The sequence below is a fragment of the Cydia fagiglandana genome, chromosome 23 (genome assembly GCF_963556715.1).
Source record: "Cydia fagiglandana chromosome 23, ilCydFagi1.1, whole genome shotgun sequence".
Classification (NCBI taxonomy): Eukaryota; Metazoa; Arthropoda; class Insecta; order Lepidoptera; family Tortricidae; genus Cydia; species Cydia fagiglandana.
The window spans coordinates 9,811,139-9,835,020 of NC_085954.1; the positions used below are offsets into that span (position 1 = coordinate 9,811,139).

At 39.2% G+C, this 23,882-nt stretch overlaps 2 protein-coding genes across 2 annotated transcripts in view; one reads left to right on the top strand and one right to left on the bottom strand.

Moving 5' to 3' along the window:
* The window catches only part of LOC134675766 (WD repeat-containing protein 43), a 35,059-nt gene extending 32,175 nt beyond the window's left edge, over nucleotides 1-2,884 (bottom strand). The window contains exons 1-2 of the mRNA XM_063534074.1: nucleotides 2,654-2,884; nucleotides 2,146-2,475 (exon numbers count right to left, since the gene is read on the bottom strand). Of these exons, the coding sequence (XP_063390144.1) occupies nucleotides 2,146-2,475; nucleotides 2,654-2,827 (504 nt within the window). The 5' untranslated portion in view covers nucleotides 2,828-2,884. The remainder of the gene's footprint in view (nucleotides 1-2,145; nucleotides 2,476-2,653) is intronic.
* A 1,110-nt stretch (nucleotides 2,885-3,994) lies between these two features.
* LOC134675920 (uncharacterized) overlaps nucleotides 3,995-23,882 on the top strand; it is a 92,082-nt gene continuing 72,194 nt past the window's right edge. The window contains exons 1-2 of the mRNA XM_063534265.1: nucleotides 3,995-6,031; nucleotides 20,597-20,667. Of these exons, the coding sequence (XP_063390335.1) occupies nucleotides 4,249-6,031; nucleotides 20,597-20,667 (1,854 nt within the window). The 5' untranslated portion in view covers nucleotides 3,995-4,248. The remainder of the gene's footprint in view (nucleotides 6,032-20,596; nucleotides 20,668-23,882) is intronic.

Sequence of the window (23,882 nt, forward strand, 5' to 3'; positions counted from 1 at the left end):
CAGCAGCTTGCCGTTAAGTACCCTTTCCATGACTTTACAGAGCATGGAGGTAATTGCGATTGGTCGGTAATTGCAGGGATCAGCACGACTACCCTTCTTGGGTACTGGCTGCACGTTTGCAAGCTTCCAGGATTTCGGCACCGTTCTTTTTTGGAGAGAGAGGCGGTACAGGCGTGTCAGTACAGGAGACAACTCAGGCGCACACTGCTTTAGTACACGTGCAGGTATACCGTCTGGTCCATTGGCCTTATTCACGTCAAGATTCAGCAGAGCTCGGCGTACCTCTTTTTGATGTATAGCAATTCTCTGCATAGAGGAACTGCATTGAGGTAGCGTAGGTGGAAGTTTTGAGCCTGCATCTAGACGTGAATTGCTCGCAAACAGAGAAGCAAACAAGTTAGCTTTCTCTGTCGCGGAGTGGGCCAGTGTCCCATCAGGTTTCTGCAGAGGTGGCAATGTGGGTCGGCAGAAGTTGGATTCGACCGCTTTCGACAGGGACCAGAACCGCTTGCTACCAGGAGGGTAGGAGGCGAGTTTGGCCCCTATTCGACTGACGTGGTCGAATCGAGCCTTTCGAAGCACCCGTTTGCAGGACTTGGCAGCTGAGTTAAGGCTTTTTTCCTCGCGCGAACCCTCTGTGCTCCAGCTTTGGTATCGCGGGCTAGTACCCAAGCCTGGTATGCAGACTGCTTAAGGGCCTCGGCTCGAGCACAGTCCGAATTGTACCATGCTCGGGTCTTGTGATCGAGCGATAGGTCGGAGAACGGAATGAAATATTCCATTCCCTGCCGAATCACATCCGCAACAGCCTCAGCAGAACACGAGGGGTCACCCGAAGCCCAACATCTTTATTTATATATTTAATTTATATTTGTATATAATATATATCACTTCCAGAAGTTATTTGTTAATGTAATCTACAATCAGAAGAATAACAACTTATCAGAAATCATCTAAACATACTTAAAAATCCTAAAAGCTGCATACCGCTCTTACAATGCAGGTACGCCGCGCGACAAAAAACATTTTTTTTTCAAGATTTATAAAAGAAAAATGTTTGACATGTTTACTATTCTATATAGTATGATAACTGGGCTATTCACAGGTATTTTTTTTCTAGAGATAATCCTTATAGTTTTAATTTTGTAGAGGATTTTCGAAAAAAAAAGTGAGAAGATTTTTTTTGATTTTTGAATTTCTCGATTTTTTTGTATGGGTGAGTAAAAATTTAGGCACAGAAATGAATTCTTCATCCCCGTATTACACGAAAAAGACACCAAACTTGATATAGTTGCGAGATGTATGCAGAGATAAAGCTTAGAGTGAGGCGCGCCGGAGGCAATTTTCCCCCCCTCCCCTGCCCACCTGTTGGGGGGAACCTCTTGGCAACCGGGCTTAATCGGCTCAGATCACCCCCAGGAACACCTGTTTCAAGCGGTTTGCTTTGTCTCCAAAATGCAAGGTGGTGGACCTTAGAACACCGACTATATGTAAGTAATTCTAACTCTATGTTATTTTCATGTATGTGGCAATAAACCATTCTTATTCTTATTCTTATTCTTATGTAGCTTATGTAGCTACACATAAAATTGTTTTGTATTACTTAATTATCATAATCATTCGATAAATATGTTATTTAAACCCACACTTTTAGACCACCCACATATGGAACACACCCACACACACATATGGAAGCAGTGGCAGGTTTGCAATCTTTTCCGCCCTAGGCCTCAGACCTATAGCTGCCCCTTTCTCAGCACTCATCAATTGACCTACATTTTGAGTTATTTCTTGTCTTGTCTCATCAGTAAATTTTTAGGGTTCCGTACCCAAAGGGTAAAACGGGACCCTATTACTAAGACTTCGCTATCCGTCCGTCCGTCTGTCTGTCACCAGGCTGTATCTCACGAACCGTGATAGCTAGACAGTTGAAATTTTCACAGATGATGTATTTCTGTTGCCGGTATAACAACAAATACTAAAAAAATTTGCATTATGGTACGGAACCCTTCGTGCGCGAGTCCGACACGCACTTGCCCAGTTTTTCTCATAATTTGCCACCCCTGAATATCTTGCCGTCCTAGGCTCGGGCTTACTGGGCCTCAGGGCAAATCTGCCACTGTATGGAAAGTTAAACCAACTCACCTGACTATGAGGTATAAGTTTGATCGCACTGATAGTGCTGACTCCTTTATTCTTATTATCCATATTCACATGATAATTGTTATTCTGTCCCGCGCCCAACTTCCACTCACAAATGTAGTTATTCTTATTACAACTAAATAAACCATCCCTTCTGTTCCAGTCCAAGGCAGTTATCTTCGGTTCCTTCGCAAGTTTTGCGTCTAAAACTGTTTGCACTTTAGCTTGTGCTACTGAATATATTAAAATCTTCCCGCTGGTCGTTCCTACGGCTATACATTGTGCCTCCTGGTCTGAAACACTTGATTTTCGCTTCTCTTTCTTCACGGGACTCTGGAATTTAAGGTTATGTTATCTTTGATGCAGAACTTATTGAAATCTAAGTTTGCTTTACGTATTCTAGGTGAGTTCGTATTATAAGTTAGTACAGAACTCATTTAGAGTTTTGAAGGTCATAATTATAGTGTTTAAGTAAAGTTTAGTAACAAAAACCACGTGTAAATTTACTTACCTTGGACGTCGCAATAGTTATCCATTGCAAGCATGATGGCGGGGCCGTTAAATGAAGGTCTGGCGTGTACTCCTGTTTGAGTATATTATTTTCTGTGTCCCATATCCTCAATCTACCATCTTGGCTAATCGCAGAATAATATTTTCCGTCTTCGGAAAATGCCGCCTCTGCCATCTTTACATGTCAAGACAGAAGTTATGCGATAGTTCCGTTATGCCGATTATAAACAACGTGTGAGGTCACGTGACTTGGTAAGTTTGTTGTTAAAGTTGGAAACAAAAAATACATATGATAAATATATACAATTACCCTAATTATATATTGAATCTTATTTATATGGAAAATCCAATTTTAGTGTGAGTAAAAAATCAATAATAAGTAATAGAGTATCGCCATCGAAAACATTAGCTGCGTAGACTTGGACACATTTTTGACAGTTGACATTTGTAAATGTTACTAGTAGAACGGAATCGAAAAAAAATGGTTTCATAAAATATATAAAATTTAGACATATTTAACGATACATAATATGTATAAATGGTTTAAATTATAAAATAAATAAATATACTCATAATAAACAATATTAGTTATAATAAATAATAGGGTTGCCTACAGCATAAAACCATAAAGTAAAAGACTAAAAGAAAATCAGTGTTGCCAACTTGGCATAATTGATGCCAGTGGCCCATTTTATAAAGCTACAAGTTACAATTTACAAGCGGAAGTCTCTTTCTAACCCTATGTGTTAGAACGAGACTTCCGCTTGTAAATTGTAACTTGTAGCTTTATAAAATAGGCCACAGATCTGGCATATTTTCACTCGCTTTGGCACCAAATTTTTCCATTTAGCATCTGGCATAATTTTTAGCATAATTTAGTCTAAGCCAAGTTTTCACCAACTTGGCAACAACAATATGCGCCATCGCCTTATGTGGTTCATATTTTCATATGAATTTTGACTTTTATGGACGGTTGGACATCGACGGACTATATTTGTAATATTTGTATACATTTTTATAAAATGGCAACTATAGTTGGTCAAACAAATCTTGTCAGTAGAAAAAAGCAGCAACTTTAAAAAAATGTAGGCGCGAAGGGTTATCGTCCCATAGAAAATTTGAATTTTGCCCCTTTTTCTACTGACAAAGTACGGTGTTTTTTACAAAATATTTTTAGGTACCACCTTATTTTAAGTGTGTATTTTCAAGTAACATTGTAGCATTTTTTTAGCATAGTTCAAAAAACTTTGGCATAATTTTGGCATAATCTACACATTAGTCTAGCATCTTTTCAAAATCAGAGTTGGCAACACTGAAGAAAATACTTCCCAGTTTCATTTTGAACGTCACAAACATCTGTCATGTCGTATATATTTATCCGCTGGCTACTGTCGCGATAGTAGGCGGAGTTTATAATTATTAAATTTTTTAGCTCTAACCATGTTCTCGTTCCACTTTTCGATAAAATTCTTTGATATATAATTTCCGCGTTTTGTGCTGTGATCGTTACGTCGACGGTGAAGTGAAACAAAGGCTGTGCTAATCGTTGATAGTTTCGTATGATGTCACAACTACATCGCGTGAATCCTTGAAAATATGAGTGTTAGTGTTGAAGCGGACGCGTCCAGCCCTCTGTCGGAGGGTCAGAGCGCGGGGTTGGACCATACCGGGTCGAAGTCATCATCAGATAGTCCAAGTCTCGATACGACGACCGAGAATGGTGAGGCAGGTCAGGGCGCCGAGAAATCGGAGCCGAGCACGCCCAAGCCTCACCCCATGGCCTTCACGATCGACTTCGGGGCTTCCAAGCCAGTTGATAATCGCAGGCTCGAGGAACTGGCGAAAAAATCGCAGGCAAGGCATCAAAGGGTGCAGTCCATGTCAGCTGGCTTGACACGACCCAGCCCTACGGCTCAGAAGCCTCCCATGAGCGCTAAGCTGCCTCGGAAAGCCCAAGGATACAACTCTGAGGGCTACTTCTCCTCAGACCAGGAAGACAGCTGCTTGTCCGGTTCAGTAAAGCTTCGGAGTAGTCCATTAGCCCAAGATAAAGCCCAATTCATCACCAGTCCCGTTACAAACAGACATATCAAGTCACCCATCCATGATATTCAGCCTAAGAAAACGTCCAAAAGTCCTATAGTTGATAGTATCATGTCCAGGAGTGACAACTTCACATCCCGACAAGGTTTGAACCTGCCATTGAAGAGCGCAAACAGTTCCTACTTGAGAGACGTCCATAGAACCCCAAGTTACGGTACCTTGAATTTCTCTTCTAGTTATCAACGGCCAATGCCAAACATAATAGACCAGAGTCCTGAAGGGGTGCTATTAACTGATATTTCTAGTCCAGAGTTAGATATTTTGACCCCGGATAATGGATTGTCAACTCCAGAGAAGAGTCCACTACGCAAAGTCCGAGCCCAGTCTGAAACTCCAGATTTGTTGTTTAAAAAATGTAATTCTAAAGTTGAGCCTCTGTATATTGATGATGAGGTTGATGGACAGTCAAATTCTTCTACCGGTACATACACTATTGAAGGAGATAACTATACAGAGGAACAGAAAGCTAGAATGAGCATAGACAGGACTTTTGGTAGCTCAATGAATGATACGATCGAGGAAGTCTTCAGGCCAAGTAGTGAAAGAGACCCAGAGCTAGTATTCGACTATCCAAACAGGGTAATAACAAAAGAACCTAGAAGAGATTCCTTGCGAAGTCCAAATCTAAATGAAACTTTTGAATTTCCGAAAGTATCTAAAGATAAAAATGTTCTAGAAATCTCATGTTGCTACGAATCGCCTTCAGAAACCGATTTGGCCACACAAACTTCCAAACAGATCAAATCTACTCGTAGTTACTTAGAGAAAATCAAGAATCGGGTCCGAACAATAACGGAGAAGACTTTTGCTAAGTCGCCTCCGAAGCATGGTGACGAGGTAGACGTCGGTAGCTTTACCTCAGTCACTACCTCAGGTGTTTTAAGCTCTAAATATCCAGTAAAACAAGAAATCCCTGTCCGTAGACGTTGTAGCCTAACCAAGTCCGAAATAGACCAAACGGACTACATCCACCGTTTGTCCAGAGAAGCTTCAGTACCAGTTTCTTTGCCAAGCAACAAGCCACTAGAAGCCAAATTCGAGAGCACTGCCCTTAAAAACGCTCAAAAAGCTTTAAGGGATGACCAAATGTCGGACCAAGTAGTGGGACTGTCCTATTTAAGCTTGAACAGATGTAAGGGTGACAAGACGTGGATACAGGACTGGGCGGAGAGTGTTAAGAAGTACAATAACCACACGTTGGGAAGGAAGGAGGACTTGAATGGGACTTTTACTGTGGACGACGAGCGGCCGCCTATCAGCCCGCGACACGCTAAACGTGAGTAGACCTTGTTATGTTTGTTTAAGGTTGAATTTCGTCTGGCGAATGTCTTGACGCGTTTCAAACGTGGCCTACCACATTATCTATTTTATTCCACTGCAGCTTGCATCCTGTAGGTTTGTTGTAGCATAGCATGCATGGAAATGCAATATTATTCACTGAAAATCTACTTAGTAGGTAGTAGGTCTTCTATCGTGCCGAGTCGCTTTGAGCCGCGCTGACTCTGACCTTTTCAAAAATCCACCCTGTATCTGCATACATACAGCAAAAGAAATAGAGGGCAACGCCGTGATTAACCGTCTTTTTCTAACTGTATTAATTAGAGAGGGACAGATCTATCTTGCGGGCGAGAAACTGTCGCGGCGCTCCTGTGCTAAGCCTACAGTCTGTAGGCTACAGACGTAGGTATAATAGTTATAATTATCACTTAAGCAACCTTTTGAATATTGAATCGTTTGAAATAATTTAGTTTGTGCAAGAACAAGTTCAGAAGCTTAAAATACAAATTCTGAAACATGCAGAAGTGGACCTTACCACTACGCAATAAGGTTTTAGAAAGGTCATTTTCAGTTACAAAATTTCGTCACAGGTACTTTATTTTAACCATAGATGTACAATAATATAGAGATGACACGGGGGAGGGGATGGGGATGACAACGATTGAACGAGATGCACTTATGGAAATTTCAGTAGGAGTAGCAGAGAAAGCCGTATTATTGCTTGTCCTTGTCACAGTCTCACTTTTTGTTTGTTCCCCACCAAAAATGTTGTATGGTTTATGGTGGGCAACAAATAACCCGACCGAATTACTTAGATTGTTTTTGGTAAGTTGTCAGTAATGTTAAAACGCGTTTTTAATATTGTCGCTTTGCGTATGTTTTGTCCCTCACGGAGGCACGCGTATAGCTCGTCTATGTAATACTAGGTGGGTCTATGGTCTGTAGGCTACAGATTTAGGTATAACGCCAAGCGCGCACCACGATTTTAATTTTTGCGACACGATTTTAGAATCGCGCTGTAATTTATCGCAGAAAATTCAGTGCGCGCACTGCGATGAAAAAGTCGACGATTTGTTCATTTTCGACATGGATGTCGTACCAGTCGCTTGTCGTGAAACAATATGCAATCGCTGTATGACTGAGTATTTATACCACAAAGGTGATCTCCTTCTATTTCTATAATTAAACGGTCAACATCTAGCGTCTCATCTTGTAACTCCATTGGAGAAGCAGGTTCCGATATGTTGACGCTTGGAGAGCGAAATGCCGACTGAGGTCCCGGCTGCGATTTTATTATCGCAGTGCGCGCGGGGCCATACAGCTTCGTATGCTGCAATTCACTTTGCGACAATCGCGTCGCGCGCTGTCGCGGAAAAATGTAACATTTCACAATTTTAAAATCGCTGCGATTTTTTTGCCGCATATGCGCGCACCGCCATATAAACCCATACGTTACATTTCTGCGACTAAATTATCGCGCGACAAAAAATCGTGGTGCGCGCTTGGCTTAATAGTTATAATTATCACTTAAGCAACCTTTTGAGTATTGAAATAATTTAGTTTATGCAAAAACAAGTCAGAAGCTTAAAATACAAATTATGAAATATGCAGAACTGGACCTTATCACTACGCAATAAGGTTTTAGAAAGGTCATTTTCAGTTACAAAATTTCGTCACTGGTGCTTTATTTTAAATACAAAATGTCAGTAACATTAAACCACAGAAGAAATAATAGTACTACCGTACAGAAAGGACACTTCGTACAAACCCGAAGTTTGACAGCGGTTCAGGGTCGAATCATGCTATCGCTTTCTAATATATGGTACTATCCCTCTAGGCAATTTAGGGTTGTCAAAATTCAAGTGATTATCTTATCTGTGGTCGTGCAAGCAAAAGGAAGTCAAGTGGTGCCAATGCCAACCCTAATAATTGCTCGGAGCAATGCTGAGCCGAACGGAGCCGAGTTCGACCGAAGTCAGGAGTGTCTCCCCACTGATTAAACTACCATTGTTCGTAATCTGTCAAACCAGCTAACCGCAGCCCTAGAATTGAGCAATCTTGAGGTACTTTATCTTTGATCAAATGATCACTTAACCCACTTCGATAATGTTTTGGCTCAGAACAGTTCGTTTTTAGGATAACCTTCGTTGTGCAAAACTTCGTTAATGCTAACCGGTACGTTTGTGCAGGCAGGCGTGGCTCACTCCGCGATTTCGCCGCTTTGCTACAGGTAGCTAAAAGTACCCCAATTCCACCCCAATTTTGGGGAAAGCCATAAGCCGCGCGTGGCGCTGTCGCCACCTAGCGGCCATATCTGTACTGATCGTAACAGACGCGTTTTGTTAGAGGTGTGTTAGAGAGTGAGTCTTCTGTACCTAGTATTATTATTTATTCTGTGGCATTATGAAATTTTATATTATGGTTGTAACGCAAGGGCACGGTATGTAAATATTTCTTCATATTTCTATGGGTAAGGTAACCTTTTTTGTAGAAAATGTTATGCAGATGTCTTAAGTTTTACAACTTATATACGAAAAACTAAAAAAAGGAACCTTTAACCCCCCTACCCGTTAGTTTCACCCCCACCCATCACTAATGTTGTAGGATGTTGTTCACTATGTAAAAATTTCGTTGTTCACTATGTAAAATATAAAATGTAAAATATATTTCTGAAAGTATACTTCTGAGAGATTTGTGCCCATACAAAAAAATCATCAGGAGAGTCAAATTAATATCATACTAAAAATTCGTGAGATTTAACTGAAACCACTTTTTCCCTATGTTTGCTGCGGGGTCCTTTCCCCCTAATTGACAGTTTTCTTATGGTGAGCTATTTGGGATAAAAAAAAGACTAAATAAATAATTAAATAGGATAGCGTGCTTTCCCTGCATACAATTGTTCGTGAACTGACCACGGAAGCGTAATAAACAAACTTTCCTATTTATTATATTACTTTATAAACAATTACTCATATCTAAATTATATCTTAGTTTCGCAGCGGAGCTTGCGCCCTTCGAAAATGCGCTTTAATAGTTTACAGTAAGGTTGAGAATGGGCAGCGTCACGTTATCTGCATCGAGATAAGATGCAACGTCGTGACGTCATGCGTTACTTCACTGATAATACTGTACTTGTATTATGTTTGTATATTATAGTGTAGATACAGATGTAGTGCATCATTGTTTTCCATCGTGTTTTCTTCGTATTTGTCATGCTACTTCAGTCAACCTCAGTACTCTTTGTACCGAGACTGACTGAAATAGAAAGATACGTTCTACTTCTACGTTCGTACGTTTCCGTGAAAATACGATGGTAAACAATTATGCACTATACATTATAGTGACAGTGCAATCTAAATTTGTTACTAAATTATTGGTTACCCCGCCCGACAGAAAGTTTAGAATGTATATTAATATAGGTAGATTCTCAAATCGTCGAAGGCGTAAGATAGTTGAATTGAGAATCACCTACTTTTCAAAACAATTTCATATGTATATTTCAATTGTAGACAATCCAAATATGTAAATTGCCAATCAGTGACCTAAATAAGAAATCAGCGGAAGCGCGGCATACATACATATAATATAAACTACACTTGAATAGTTTGATAAACATATAAACTTGTTTCAAATCTTTATGATATTTAACACAAACATAGAAAAGTAGGCTATGGAATAGATAAGAGTAATGGGATGGTTGTTTAAACTACAATGTTTTATTTATTTATTTAGTTATTTATTATACTAGAAGTTACAACTTTATTGTTACATACAATGCTCCACAAAACTACATTTAGTTTGACTGTGGAGCAATTAATATCGAATAGTTTTTTAATTAATATACTATACAGTTATCAAATAGAAGCCATTAAAATTTTACTAGGTCGTTAACTTGTTGGTTTATAATTATTGTTTATAACGTTTATAATTTAATGCTATTAAAATGCCAAAAGGAGATAAACAATAATATTCTCTAATTTAAGAATATGAAAGGAACTTCGAATTTTACAATTGGATATGTACACCGAGCGGCAAGATTGCATGGAATTCATTCATAAAGTGACCATGCACTTCTGCACCTGGGTGTAGTCATGGCGGGGGAATTAAAAGCAATGTTTGCACTAGACATGGCGAAAATAAAAACTTTTCCGGATGAATTATTACGTTATTTATCATCTATCAAATAATTAGTAAAGAAGACTAAAATAATCGTGCCTTCGTTCCGTGTCTCAGGACGATTTCAAACTGACGAATTGTTTTCTTTTTTTTGTAGCATAGTAGCATATAATTAATACTGTAATCGTTTGTTAACATATTATAAATTACAATACATCCCCGAGGTGACTGAAATAAAAAGAGAATCGAGAGTGAAATGTTTCGCTCTTATCACATTTGAGATTACATAAAATTAATGAAACTGACTTAACGTGTCTTTAATTTTATTAATCTACGTTCTACGGAATAAAGATAAAATTAAATTGTTTACGTATACAAAACCAGATGCAAGAGCAATATAATTACGCAAATAAACCATATAGTGTAACATCAGAGGCAGCCTTTTCAAACCAAATCTCATGTTTGTACTTCAATATTTTATTGCCTTATCTCGTAAGGATGTTGGTAATAAATCTTCTAATCTCCATTTTTATGAGCACATTTCACGTTTATTTTCCAATTGAACTAGCTGCCGAGGTTGTCTTAACTTCTAAATGTATTCTTTCTCCATGAATTAAGGTATTGAACCGTGAGCCTACGCGGCTAAAGTCAATTTTTCGGAATGACTACACCTTATGCTTCACAATACGTTCTACGGTAATTTATAGTGATCCAAAAGACTCGAGCCCTGTTAGCTCTTTTTTAGGGCTCGCCTCATCTCTTGACGCCTAAAAGGCTAAAAGCCTATTTTACTAATAAAATAGAAAAGGCTTTTAGGCGTCAAGAGATGAGGCGAGCCGAGAATAATCACTAGTAATTTATACATCCCTACAAAGTACAAAGTTACCAACGCGCCCAGCCGTTCACGCTAGTTTGCTCTAACTCTAAAGCGTAAACAGTAATGAAATACGCGGCTTCAAAGACGGGAGCAGTCATAACAATGTGGAACGAGGAAGGTTTCCAACTGTTACAGGCTTGGTACTGGAATAATAAATACACATTCAATATAATACCAGGATTGTTACTTAGGTCTTCTTTTCCGTTACAAGAAGATACCTCCTAGCTAGTAAAAAACCTATGCATACAGTCACCTGCAGTAATATTGTACTCTTCGAAGGCCGCAAAAACATGTGACACGCTCTTATGGCTCTACAAATAAGATTGTGTCAGATATTTTTGCGACCTTCGTTGTGTAACATATTATTGCCGGTGACTGTACTTTTTAAACCATATTTTATTAATTCTGAATAATTTTGATGAATAATAAATTAATATTTATTAATTTTATAGGCTTTTAAGTACGCTAATTATAGTGCAATACTACTTTACATAAAGGTACATAGTACATAGACCCTGCCTAGCTGTTACAGGCATTATTATACGTAGTTGTCGTAATAATTTGATTTGTTATTAGAATAGAATAGAATAGAATAGAATAGATTTATTCGTAAGCACAAACAATCGGACAGTACATAGTATAAAAGAAAACCTAATAAGAACCACAAAATAAGATTAAAGTGCCACGAAATGGCCCCATCTCAGCATGTTGCTGGTGGCTTCCAGCGCTGATCTTCCGATTAGGAAATCTAAATATCTTGTAATATTAATCCTCTACTTCAAAACTCTTTCTAGATTGCACATGCACCCTAATTGCTTAAGGCCTCTTACATAAATCTTAGATGTAGCATAGATACCACCTCACTGACGAGTAATGAAAAAGGGTAACTTTGTCTATACAATGTTAAGTTCTTTACGTTAAGTTATGCTATGAATGAATGAATGAATGAATGAAAATTTATTCCAGAAATAATCCATATGTGATTATAAACATTTAAAACTAATTACATAATAAAATACAATTATTATTAATTAAATTAAATTAAGACGTACACAACAATTAATTATAAGGACCTGAGTCTCGGGTCACCCCGACCCCGATACGACAGGCTTGTGGTAGGCCCTCCATCGCTCGTGCAGCGGACTGGCGTCCCACTCTCTGACCGCCGACAGTAGCGTGTTGGAGGAGAAGTAGATCGCCTTTCTGGCGGTGGCGCTCCTTGTACGCATCAGCGCGTCCCAGCCCGGCGCGCGCCCCTCCGCGAACATGGCGCTCGCGCTGCACCAGCGCGGCAAGCGGAACAGCGCCCGCCATGCGTTGTTATACTGCACGCGGAAGTCTCTGATCGCCGCGCAGGTGTAGTCTGCCCATAGCTCCACAGTGTAGACGCTTGTACAGAAACTGAGGAACAGCTGCCTTTTTACCTCGTTGCTACACTTGGCGAATCTTCTAGCCAGCATATTCGCCCGTACCGCAGTAGCTCGCCTTTGCCTTTCTATGTCATCCTGGTCTCTTAAACTAGACAGTAGAATATGGCCAAGATATTTGATCTCGTGCACTTGACGCAATTGAACCCCGTCAAGCAGCAGCGGTGGTATGTGTACGGGCATGTTTGCCGCCTCCATAAGCATAAACTCCGACTTGTCAGCATTGTACGTCATATTATGCTGCCTGGCGTACCTTTCGCATTCTGCGAGTAGTTCACGCATAGCTCCCACGGATGGCGCTAGTAGGACCATATCGTCCGCATACGCTATGTGGTTAGTCATTGTGCCATTGATGGAACATCCGACCCCGGTTCTTGTCAGAGCCTGCGAAAGCTCATCCATGTAGACGCTGAAGAGTGCCGGGGACATACTCCCACCTTGCCTTACGCCACAATTTAGTCCGCTAGCTGTGGACAGAGTAGATTTCCATCTTACGACGTTCTTCTGCTGGGAATACCACTTCTCCAGTACCTTAACAATTGGTGTGGGTGTTTTCCGTTGGGTGTCATTCTGAATCCCTAACAACGTTTGTCCTAAAGTCACTTGCTCTAACTGGTTTGTCCTAATGGGCACATGCCCTAACTATCAATTGTCATAACGATTATTTTCCATAATGTAATGGTTAGCCTAAGAATCATTTGTCCTAAGCATTTATACCATAACTATCAAGATCCCTAAAGTTTTATACCATATTTTCGAAATCCCTAACAATGTTTGGCATAAAATAACATGTTCTAACTGTTTTGACCTAATGGCTATTGCCCTAATGATCTATTATCATAACAGTTACTTTTCCTATTGATCAATTATCATAACAATTACTTTCCATAATTAATGGTAACGAACTGTTGCCACAAAAGTGGGTTATGTTAGGTTAGAACTGTGACCCTCGAAAAAACGAACTGCTAGCACAAAAGTGGGTTAGGTTAGGTTAGAACTGTGACCCTCGAAAAAACGAACTACTGCCACAAAAGTGGGTTAGGTTAGGTTAGAACTGTGACCCTCGAAAAAACGAACTGCTGGCACAAAAGTGGGTTAGGTTAGGTTAGAACTGCGATCCTCGCAAAAATGAAGTGCTGCCATTGGTTAGGTTATGAGGTAAATTTAAATTAGGACATACGAGTGTTAGGTCAAGAAACGATAGGCTAAGTAAAATTAGGTAACATGATGGTTAGGATATATAATTTTTAGGCCTAACAATAATTAGGCAAAAAAAGAATTATGCTACATAACATTAGGATAAATACTCGATATGGAATGTGCCATTAGGGAAAAACATATTAGGACAAAAAAAAATCGGCCGCTCGATAAAAGTGAAACCAAAATTAGGGTATACGAGTGTTAGGACAACTGATCATTATGACAAACAATATTAGGGAATGCAAAGATAGGAGAAAAGACTTTAGGGATTCAGATATAGATCCTTTTCCGTTCATATAATTTATTCCAAAGCAGTTGGTGGTCCACCCTGTCGAAGGCTTTGCTAAGATCTAGGAAGCAGGCGTATACAGGCGTTTTTCTAGATTTATAATAGCCTATTATCTGCTTAAAGGCATATATAGCCGAAGTTGTTGAAACGTCACTCTTAAACCCAAACTGGTTATCGGCACTGTATAAATATGGAGCTGCGAGCTGATGCAGTACCCTTTCCAGTAGTCTGGCTATTATATTTGCCAGAGCTATCGGGCGGTAATTACTGGCACTTGGCTATAATCTCTATAAATTTAACATGATCCGATCGACAACCTGTTGCTACGGGGCGGGATTCGAACCCACGACCTCCAGCCAGATTGAAAGTCACACACAAGTAGAGTTACGACATTTTTCCTGCCATTAATATTTTTGACTACGTCGGGGGGGGGGGGGTCTATAGGGGATGGAGTTGAGTGGATCTCATTTATTATTTTTTTACAATGTTTTTGATTAACTTAAGTAAATAAAAAGGTACTTTATAAAAAAATCTATCAATTAATAAAATTCCTGATATTTTCGTGTTCCGTCCCCATTCCTGACATGTCAGGAAAATTCCTGTCATCTGGTAACCCTACACACAAGCACTCCTACTACCGCATTGAAGATGAGGGAATTATGTAACCGCACAAATGAGGGCAGCTGTATGTTACATGACAATTAGCACTGGCACGAAAGGCTTGGTTAGTTTAATTAGTACTTTCTGATTTGCCTAAATTAGAAAGTATTACCTCAAACATTTATTATGAGTAGGCTTTGGCCTCGTGGGCTATCTCACATGTCAATAAAAAATTTACAATATCATCAGTTGGAGAGTTGAATTTACATAGCATTCAGGGTATAATCCACAAAGCGGGCAAAACCCTACGGCAAAACAAGAATCGTTCTGTAATTAAAAATTCAACGCCTATTTATGCTGGTTTGATGCAAATAAACGATCAATTCATTCATTCATTCATTCATTCGGGACCAGGCCCTTGCGCCTCTCGATTAGACCGAGAGGCCGTGAGCACAGGGCCCCCATTGCCCCTAATATTCCATGGGTTACCAATGGATCTCAGTTGATTTAGTTTCACCAAAGAGAATTTGTTTCACTGATAGCAATGTTACACATTATAATACTTAATCTTGATACTAAATTTTCCTCTACCACAATATGTGTGGATAAGTATACTTATTAGATATTAAATTTCTACCTACAATGAGCATAGGGCTAACTATGAATATTTAAAAATGAGAAAAATGTTACCAAAAATTCTTTTTTAGGGTTCCGTACCCAAAGGGTAAAACGGGACCCTATTACTAGGACTTCGCTGTCCGTCCGTCCGTCCGTCCGTCTGTCACCAGGCTGTATCTCACAAACCGTGATAGCTAGACAGTTGAAATTTTCACAGATGATGTATTTCTGTTGCCGCTATAACAACAAATACTAAAAACAGAATAAAATAAAGATTTAAGTGGGGCTCCCATACAACAAACGTGATTTTTGACCAAAGTTAAGCAACGTCGGGAGTGGTCAGTACTTGGATGGGTGACCGTTTTCTTTTTGCATTTTTTTCCGTTTTTTTTGGTTTATGGTACGGAACCCTTCGTGCGCGAGTCCGACTCGCACTTGCCCGGTTTTTAATTTTAATATTGCGACCTAATATCCGTCACGGAACATTTCGTGCCTAAGAATCAATTTATTTAAGAGCCTTGTTTATAACCATTTCGAAATGGCATGATTTTCTAAACGTCTAACCGATTTAGCATAGTTTGCATAGGTAATGCGTTATGATTGGCCACTTAGGGAGAAAGCAAATTTTATTTGAACCATTTTCTAGTTGCCAACTGAACCATATGGGTTAATGTGTGGTTATTGTTTTATACGCACATGTGAACGATATGTTTATTCTTAAACTTAAACATGTGAACGAGTGTTGTAACTATTCGACTTTGTTTTTTAACAAGCCGTGATATGAGTGATGGTTATATTAGGTATATGGTTTATACTCATATTGTAAGAAGCTCGTAAGAAGTGGCCATGCAAACTCAAAACTTTGTTTTATGACGATGTTTGAATGAAAAAAATGGGCAGACTAAAAACTAAACGTAAATACGTACACGTATACGTATTTGTATGGAATTCGATAATGCTATTCCTTATTGGCACACAATAACCACCAATCGTCCACCATGTTATGGCTCCTCTACATGATGGGCCAACGCCGGCCACTCCTAGGGGCGCGTTTTATGCGTTAGAGGGAGCAAGTGATATTGCTATCTCATTCTACCGCATGGCTGCGTCCCTTGGAGTGGCCGGCGTGGGCCCATCTTGTAGAGGAGCCGTTACGTTTATTTTGACGTTTCATTAATTAAACATAGATTTAATGACACAGTACACAAGTTTATTTAGTGTAAAGTGAAGCCTTGTCTTATATGTTTAAACGAGCAATTCTTGTATATATTTCAGAGATCTCGGAAACGGCTCTAACAATTTCGATGAATTTTGCTTATATGGGATTTTTCAGGGGCGAAACATCGATAAAGCTAAGTCTAATCTCTCGGAAAACGCGCATTTTTCAGTTTTTATATGTTTTCTGAGCAAAACTTGATCTCCCAAGTACTTAATACTTAAATAAGTAAGTACTTAAATCATCTAAGTACGTGCCTTAAAGATATGAATAAGCTGATCAATATTTGGCTTTGACTTACTTTTACTTTAAGTACTTACTACGTAATAAGCCGCTTATGTTGCTATGTTTAGGCAAACCAATCGGATTATATAGACGTCTCGAAATATATAGTAAATACACATTACTTACATATTTAGATAAGTTCTGTTTTAGTTATGACACTTCTTCTTCCTCGCGTTATCCCGGCATTTCGCCACGGTTCATGAGAGCCTGGGGTCCGTTTGACAACTAATCCCATGATTTGACGTAGGCACTAGTTTTTACGAAAGCGACTGCCATGTGACCTTCCAACCCAGAGGGTAAGGCGGTTGTCACACTGCCACCGCGTCTCGTTGCGAGACGCGGAGCAACGGACTCGCATGCGGGGACAACGCACCAACGTCCGAGTTTTCTCCGCATCTCCGTCCGGAGCTGCGATGCGCGACGTCCCGCGTTACTTCCGTCTCGCGTTCATTTCACATTCGAACGTTAAGGTGAAAACAGTTCCACTTCGTGGCAAACAGTTCTATTTGTCGATAAAATGGAAACGGAACTTATTCAGGACGCTGCGGTGATACTTTCAGTTTGTTTTTTGTACAATCGAGTCATAAAACGCAGAAGACACTGCATGGGTACATCCCTATTTACAAACTAGACCTATAAATGGGTCTTTTGCTGGAGATTACCAAGATTTAAGGCAACACGAAGAAAAAAAAGTTTTATGCACCCGTATCTCAACCTCGTCATTTGATTATTTGCTAAGCAAAATATTCGTCGCATTTAATATTCCAAATTGCTGGACGACATTCAATTTCAAAAATAAACTTATCGACGTCGATATACTCGATATCCATTGCACCTACGTCCTTCTTGCACTAAAATCCTTACGGCACTGCGGAGCTCGGTGTGACATACCCTGCGGCACGCATCGCGTCTCCGTCCGAGCGCGCGAGTCGCCGTGCGTCTCGCTCCTCCGTGCGTCGACGCGGAGCCAGTGTGTCGTACCATGCGTTTTTTCGATACAAAATCAAGATTCTACATACAAAGTTAAAAAACGCATCAACGGACGCCGCTGCGAGATGCGGAGCAGTGTGACGACCGCCTAAACTAGGCCTTATTGGGATTATTCCGGTTTCCTCACGATGTTTTCTTTCACCGAAAAGCGACTGGTAAATATCAAATGATATTTCGTACACATAAGTTCCGAAAAACTCATTGGTACGAGCCGGGGTTTGAACCCGCGACTTCTAGATTGCAAGTCGCACGCTCTCACCGCTAGGCCACCAGCGCTGTTTTTAGTTATGACACACTGAGAGAAAAGTACAACAAAAATACACTTAGAATTACAAAAATAAACTTAATCCGGGGACAAGGAGAGATAACTAATAGGAACAAATTGACTTTTGCAATTTCTATTATCTGGTTGTTGAAATTATATTTGGGATTACTGAGCTGTTTGTAGAAATAAATAAACTTTACAGAAATAGTGAAACGTCCATAATTATTACTAAAACTTCATTTTTTCCCCCAGTACAGAACTGTTTTTTAATTCCTGGTGATGATTTTTAGGGTTCCGTACCCAAAGGGTAAAACGGGACCCTATTACTAAGACTTCGTTGTCCGTCCGTCCGTCCGTCCGTCTGTCACCAGGCTGTATCTCACGAACCGTGATAGCTAGACAGTTGAAATTTTCACAGATGATGTACTTCTGTTGCCGTTATAACAACAAATACTAAAAAGTACGGAACCCTCGGTGGGCGAGTCCGACTCGCACTGGTCCGGTTCTTTTACTTTTGACCAGTTAGTTAGTTAGATACTAACTGGTCTAATGCCCATTGATGTTTGAAAGGGTTTTTCGAACGGCCCTCACGACATTTGATTACAATAGATTATGCGCGTATCTAATTTATGTTTTTTCTGCACTAAATAACACTATAGCCGTTCATTTACAATATAAATACCATTATTTACACTGTTATAACTATTTTACAATCGTTCCTTGTTATGTTCTAGATTCTTGCAATACTCTTACAAAGTTATTTCAATAGCATTTCATGGTCATATGTTGGTATATGTTAATCTTACATGTGCATAAAGTAAATATGTAGGTCGGTGGGTTGCGGTTTGTAATTAATATTGTAAGCATGACGTAAAATTACATTAGTACGCGTTTTCGATACGCGTCAATCAAATTTTTCTTGTATAGCGTGTAGCGTGTTTTGGGAATAATTTCATACATATCGATCTAGATCTATACGTAGACACAAAGTAAATAAATACTTGTAGTAGTTGGTAATAACAACATCCATTTAGACCTTTTGTCTTTAGACATTTCATGGAAACGTACGGGACCTAAACCTTCCTCAAGAATCACCCTATTGATAGGTGAAAACCGCATGAAAATCCGTTCAGAACAGAACCTTTTGAGTTTATCGCGAACAAACACACAAACAGACAGACGCGGCGGGGGACTTTGTTTTATAAGGTGCAGTGATATATCTTATTTATAATCCAAGATTTCAAGTTATGTATGTATATTAATATTATTAATAAAATAAATTTCGTCTAATTTCGTAAAACAAAGACATCCGACTCATAAGAAATTTTCTAGTTTTTATGACCATTTTCCCATAGCTTTTGAGTGTATTTGTCCGACCACCTGACATTCGGTGTTACAAAGGCATTCAACTAACGTATCGATTGGTCAAGTTGACCCCGGAATTATACGCGGTCAATTACCGCGTGAACTTCAATATTTCACCGGCCACGTGCGTTTCTGAACAATGAACACTAACCCCCTTTCAAAAGTGGGTGCGTGGGTAGGTACAGTCACGCTCCGTGATTGTTGCGCCATTTAGGGTCCTAACTAAATTGGACATTCATAGCGGAAGTATTGAACAACAAATTTAACTAGCACCCTAAATGGGTCAACAATCACGGAGAATCAATTCAATTTCAAGTTCAGCTTAGGGAGAATCCGTAAATCATCATCATCAGATCTTATTTATTTACATTCCACTGCTGAGCACAGGCCTACTCATGTTTCTAAGGTTTCGCATAGACATTTGAATTTCTTCGTATGTAGATGCAAGTTCCCTTGAGATTTTTTCCTTCACCGAACGGCATTGGATCCGATAAACTTATTTAAAACAACTAAAACTGGGTAATGGCAGGCGTGTCTCACTCCGCGATTTCGTCGCTTTGCTACAGGTAGCTAAAAGTGCATCCGTTCGGCCCCAATTTTGGGGTTTGCCATAAGCCGCGCGTGGCGCTGTCGCCACCTAGCGGCCATATCTGTGCTGATCGTAACACGCGTTTTGTTAGAGAGTGAGTCTTCTGTACTTAGTACTATTATTTATTCTGTGGTAATGGGAAGGTGTAGTATGAGTCAGGTTTTGAGCCTTAACCACAGATAGGTATATAAAGACTCACCCTTAGAGCTAGGGAGACAGTGCTACGTATAGCTAAAAAATCTATCAAAGTTCAAATGACAATCGTTTAGATGTAGTGCATGATTGTTTTCCATCGTATTTTCTCGGAAACGTTCGTATTTGTCACGCTACTTCAGTCAACATCAGTACATTTTGTACCGAGACTGACTGAAATTAATATAGATTAGAAATTAATTTAAATAATTAATTTAGATTAGATTGACCGACCGGTCTGGCCTAGTGGGTAGTGACCCTGCCTGCTAAGCCGATGGTCCTGGGTTCGAATCCCAGTAAGGGCATTTATTTGTGTGATGAACACTAATATTTGTTCCTGAGTCATGGGTGTTTTCTATGTATATATAAGTATGTATTTATCTATATAAGTATGTATATCGTCGCCTAGCACCCATAGTACAAGCTTTGCTTAGTTTGGGGCTAGGTTGATCTGTGTAAGATGTCCCCAATATTTAAAAAAAAAAATGTTTTAACTAAATAATTCGATGTTCTAACTGTATTTTTATTTTGCAGCCCGCAGCCCGCATGGCAGCGCGACCAAGATCCCCAGCCCTGTGGGCACTCTACTGCACAGGCATACTCCGGTAAGTTTATTTATACAAACAAATATTCTACACAATAAATAAAAAACAAACAACAAATATTCTACACAATAAATATTCTAAGCAAATTAAAACTGCACGAGGCCATGCGCATGGCGGAGAACAGAACCCTATGGAGGAACCTGGTTTTCAACAGAAGGATATGATGTCACGATCCTCATATTGAGGGACCGACTGAAGAAGAAATTCTATACAATTTTATAATATGTAGCTATAATGGGCAAGCTAAGTCAGTTTACGTCCTATACCGAATCGCAATAAGGACAATGGTGTCCTTGTTTTACCCCATAGTACGGCCCCCTATCGAAATATTCACTTAAGTTGCAAAACATTGGGTATTGGAAATGTTTCTATGAGAAATTTTCTTAGATTGAAACCTGCTTTTAGAAAAGTTCCACCACTTACACATACCTATTTGTATCTACAAAAAATATATTAAACTAAATATCAATTGCTTTTAGGAAACAATTCCAAGAAGTCTCAAAATATTCACTATGTATGTGCCAATCAAGTAGCAAGAAGGAAAGCAATTTATATTACCTAATTTAATTGTTAAACATTTACTTTCTTAATAAATATTATATTTAACTTCGTACTTCTAGTTTTTGTGTAGTAAATATAGCCGGAACAAGCACTTGGACAAACTTTTACGTGACACTGTGGAAGTGCCATAATATCCGTTTTATTTTTATTGGCATTTAACGTTTATGCTGACATTTTTACACTTTGTCATCTAATTGTGCACAGTTAGCTTGGTCCGATTCTAGTAATATTAATGAGAGAGGATGGATATTAGCTGCGGATATGACCTAAAAGCAATGATTTAGCCATTTTAGCCAATCCTTCCAAGCCTTAGTATGTGGGTTCGAACCCCGGTTCGTAAACAAAGACTTCCTCGGAACTTATGTTTCTAAGGCCCACTTGCACCATTCCACTAACCCGGGGTTCACCGGTTAAACCTAAAGTTACCATGGTTACCATTACCGGTACAATTTGACACTAGGTTAACGGTTTAACCGCTTAACCCCGGGTTAGTGGGATGGTGCAAGTGAGCCTAAAGAATACAGTTTGTTGTAACTGCTAACCTTATAATTCCATACATTACTACCGTTTTCAAGTTGGGGCAATGTTTTACGAATCTGGGTCGTACGTTCTTAAAGGGCTCATTTATACGATGCCAGAACTCGCATGCGAGTTTCATTACATTGCGGGTTTTGGTCGGTCGGTTGAATTGGACGTAACCAACAGTCCGCAATGTAACTAAAATCATCCCTAAAAAGTGCAATTCTGTCATACAAGCGGCCGTATGCATGTTTGCCACCGCGGGGGTATAAAAAGCAATTGTTTTAAGATTACTTAACCAGATTAATATAATTGAAGTTTCTCTGCGGGTAATTATGCAAGGCGTATGTGGAGTGGAACTGAGAGGGAAATTTCTCTTAGTTTTTTTGATTTTTCAAAGGAACATGTACTGAGTTCCTCATTTTAGCGGTTTTCCGGTTGCCAAAGGAGCCCTGCAGAAATATGTACTGTACAGTTGAATTTAAAGCTAAGTTAACAAACTTTATCATGGCAAATATCGGCTTATTAGCTTTAAGAGGTGCTTATTGAAGATGTTGCTTTTCTAAATTTAATTAGAGAGAGAGAGAGAGAGAGACAGAAATAAATAATCCCGTGGTTTTATCAGTGGAAGAACAGTTCGGGACGTAGCAATAAGTTATTTTCCCACATAAAAAAACTACTTCTGCCGTATCAATTTAGATTTTTTAATGACCATCTATGGCGACATCATTTTGAAAGGTGACTTTTCAATTTGAATTTATTGCTTGCAGTATTTATTCAAATCAAAAGGCTATAATTCTTTGGAACTCTAGTACATATTTAATATACCGGGCGACTAGTGCTCGCAATAAAGTCGAGCTGGAATGCAATTTAATGGATTGCAGAAGCGACTTCCTAGCTAACAGTTATTGGAGTTAAAAATAGAACTGAAAGCACTGATAGGTTTTTACTTCAATGTTCATGAAATACTTACCTAATACTTGCAACAATTGTTTCATTAAAATATATTTATCCTCTAGCGATCCACACCCAGACATCAAAACTTGACAAGAAGACGCAATTTAAGTGGATGGAAGATTCAAATAATTTATCTTGAACTCTATTCCCACTGGTTTGCCTATTTTGGGACAATGAGCACCATATTCTACCGGAACCAGAAATAAAAGGAAAGACTACATAAGCTTCGCCTTGACCAACGAAATAAAAAAAAAATTGAAACTTCTGTGCGGAACCCATCAAATGTTATGCGGTTCGCTCGAAATGGTACAAAAGTTTTTTAACCCCAACTGTTAACTTGTTACAATGTAAATACATTAGTCATTTAAACAAATACACCCAATAACTCTTCTGTAGACAAGCAGACGCTTAACACATGTCGAACTTCAAACAAACACATAAAACAAGGCAAAGTCAATCTTACTACTAATGAAATAAACACCAAGACGAACGCAAAAGTCGAGTTATTTCAGTAAATTCTTGCCGCCTTTTTTTCAATACAACCACAGACAAGGAAGTCCTTTTCAACTTATTTATTAGTCTGTCACGATTAAAATAACTGTCTATGGATTAGTCATACTACAGTTAAACAGATTTTTAGATAAATTACTGTTTGGATCCACCTGTTTCACGAATTAACATTGAAACAATGAAAAGATACCATCTTAAAACGGTTGGCCGAATGGATGATGCCATAGTGTGCTGGAAAAAAAATAAGATCAAGTACGAATTCCGAATGAGTCACCTGTCAAACTTTCGCGGTAAAAAATGGCCGACTAAAATGGCGATGGAACGGGGTACGGTGAATCACTGATTGTGTTTTTTTCTTCTTTAGTTGGCAATGGCTTAGTAACTGAAGTGGTACTTTACTACTGTACGCCTACAGTTTTTGCCACAAAATGGTGGCAATCCACTTCGACTAATTTGCGCAAATAGTGGACTTCATCTCTTGTTTTTTTGCTGGCTATGAGCTTAGTGCTTTGAGGGGGAACTGTAGGCAATGGTTACTCTGCCGAATAACCTCAAAATCTCTCCTTGATATGTGTCACTGTCGAATGACTACAGGAATATTAAGGAAATAGATATATATCACGAATAATTGGGCCAAAAGAACTGAGTTACTGTAATTATATACATTT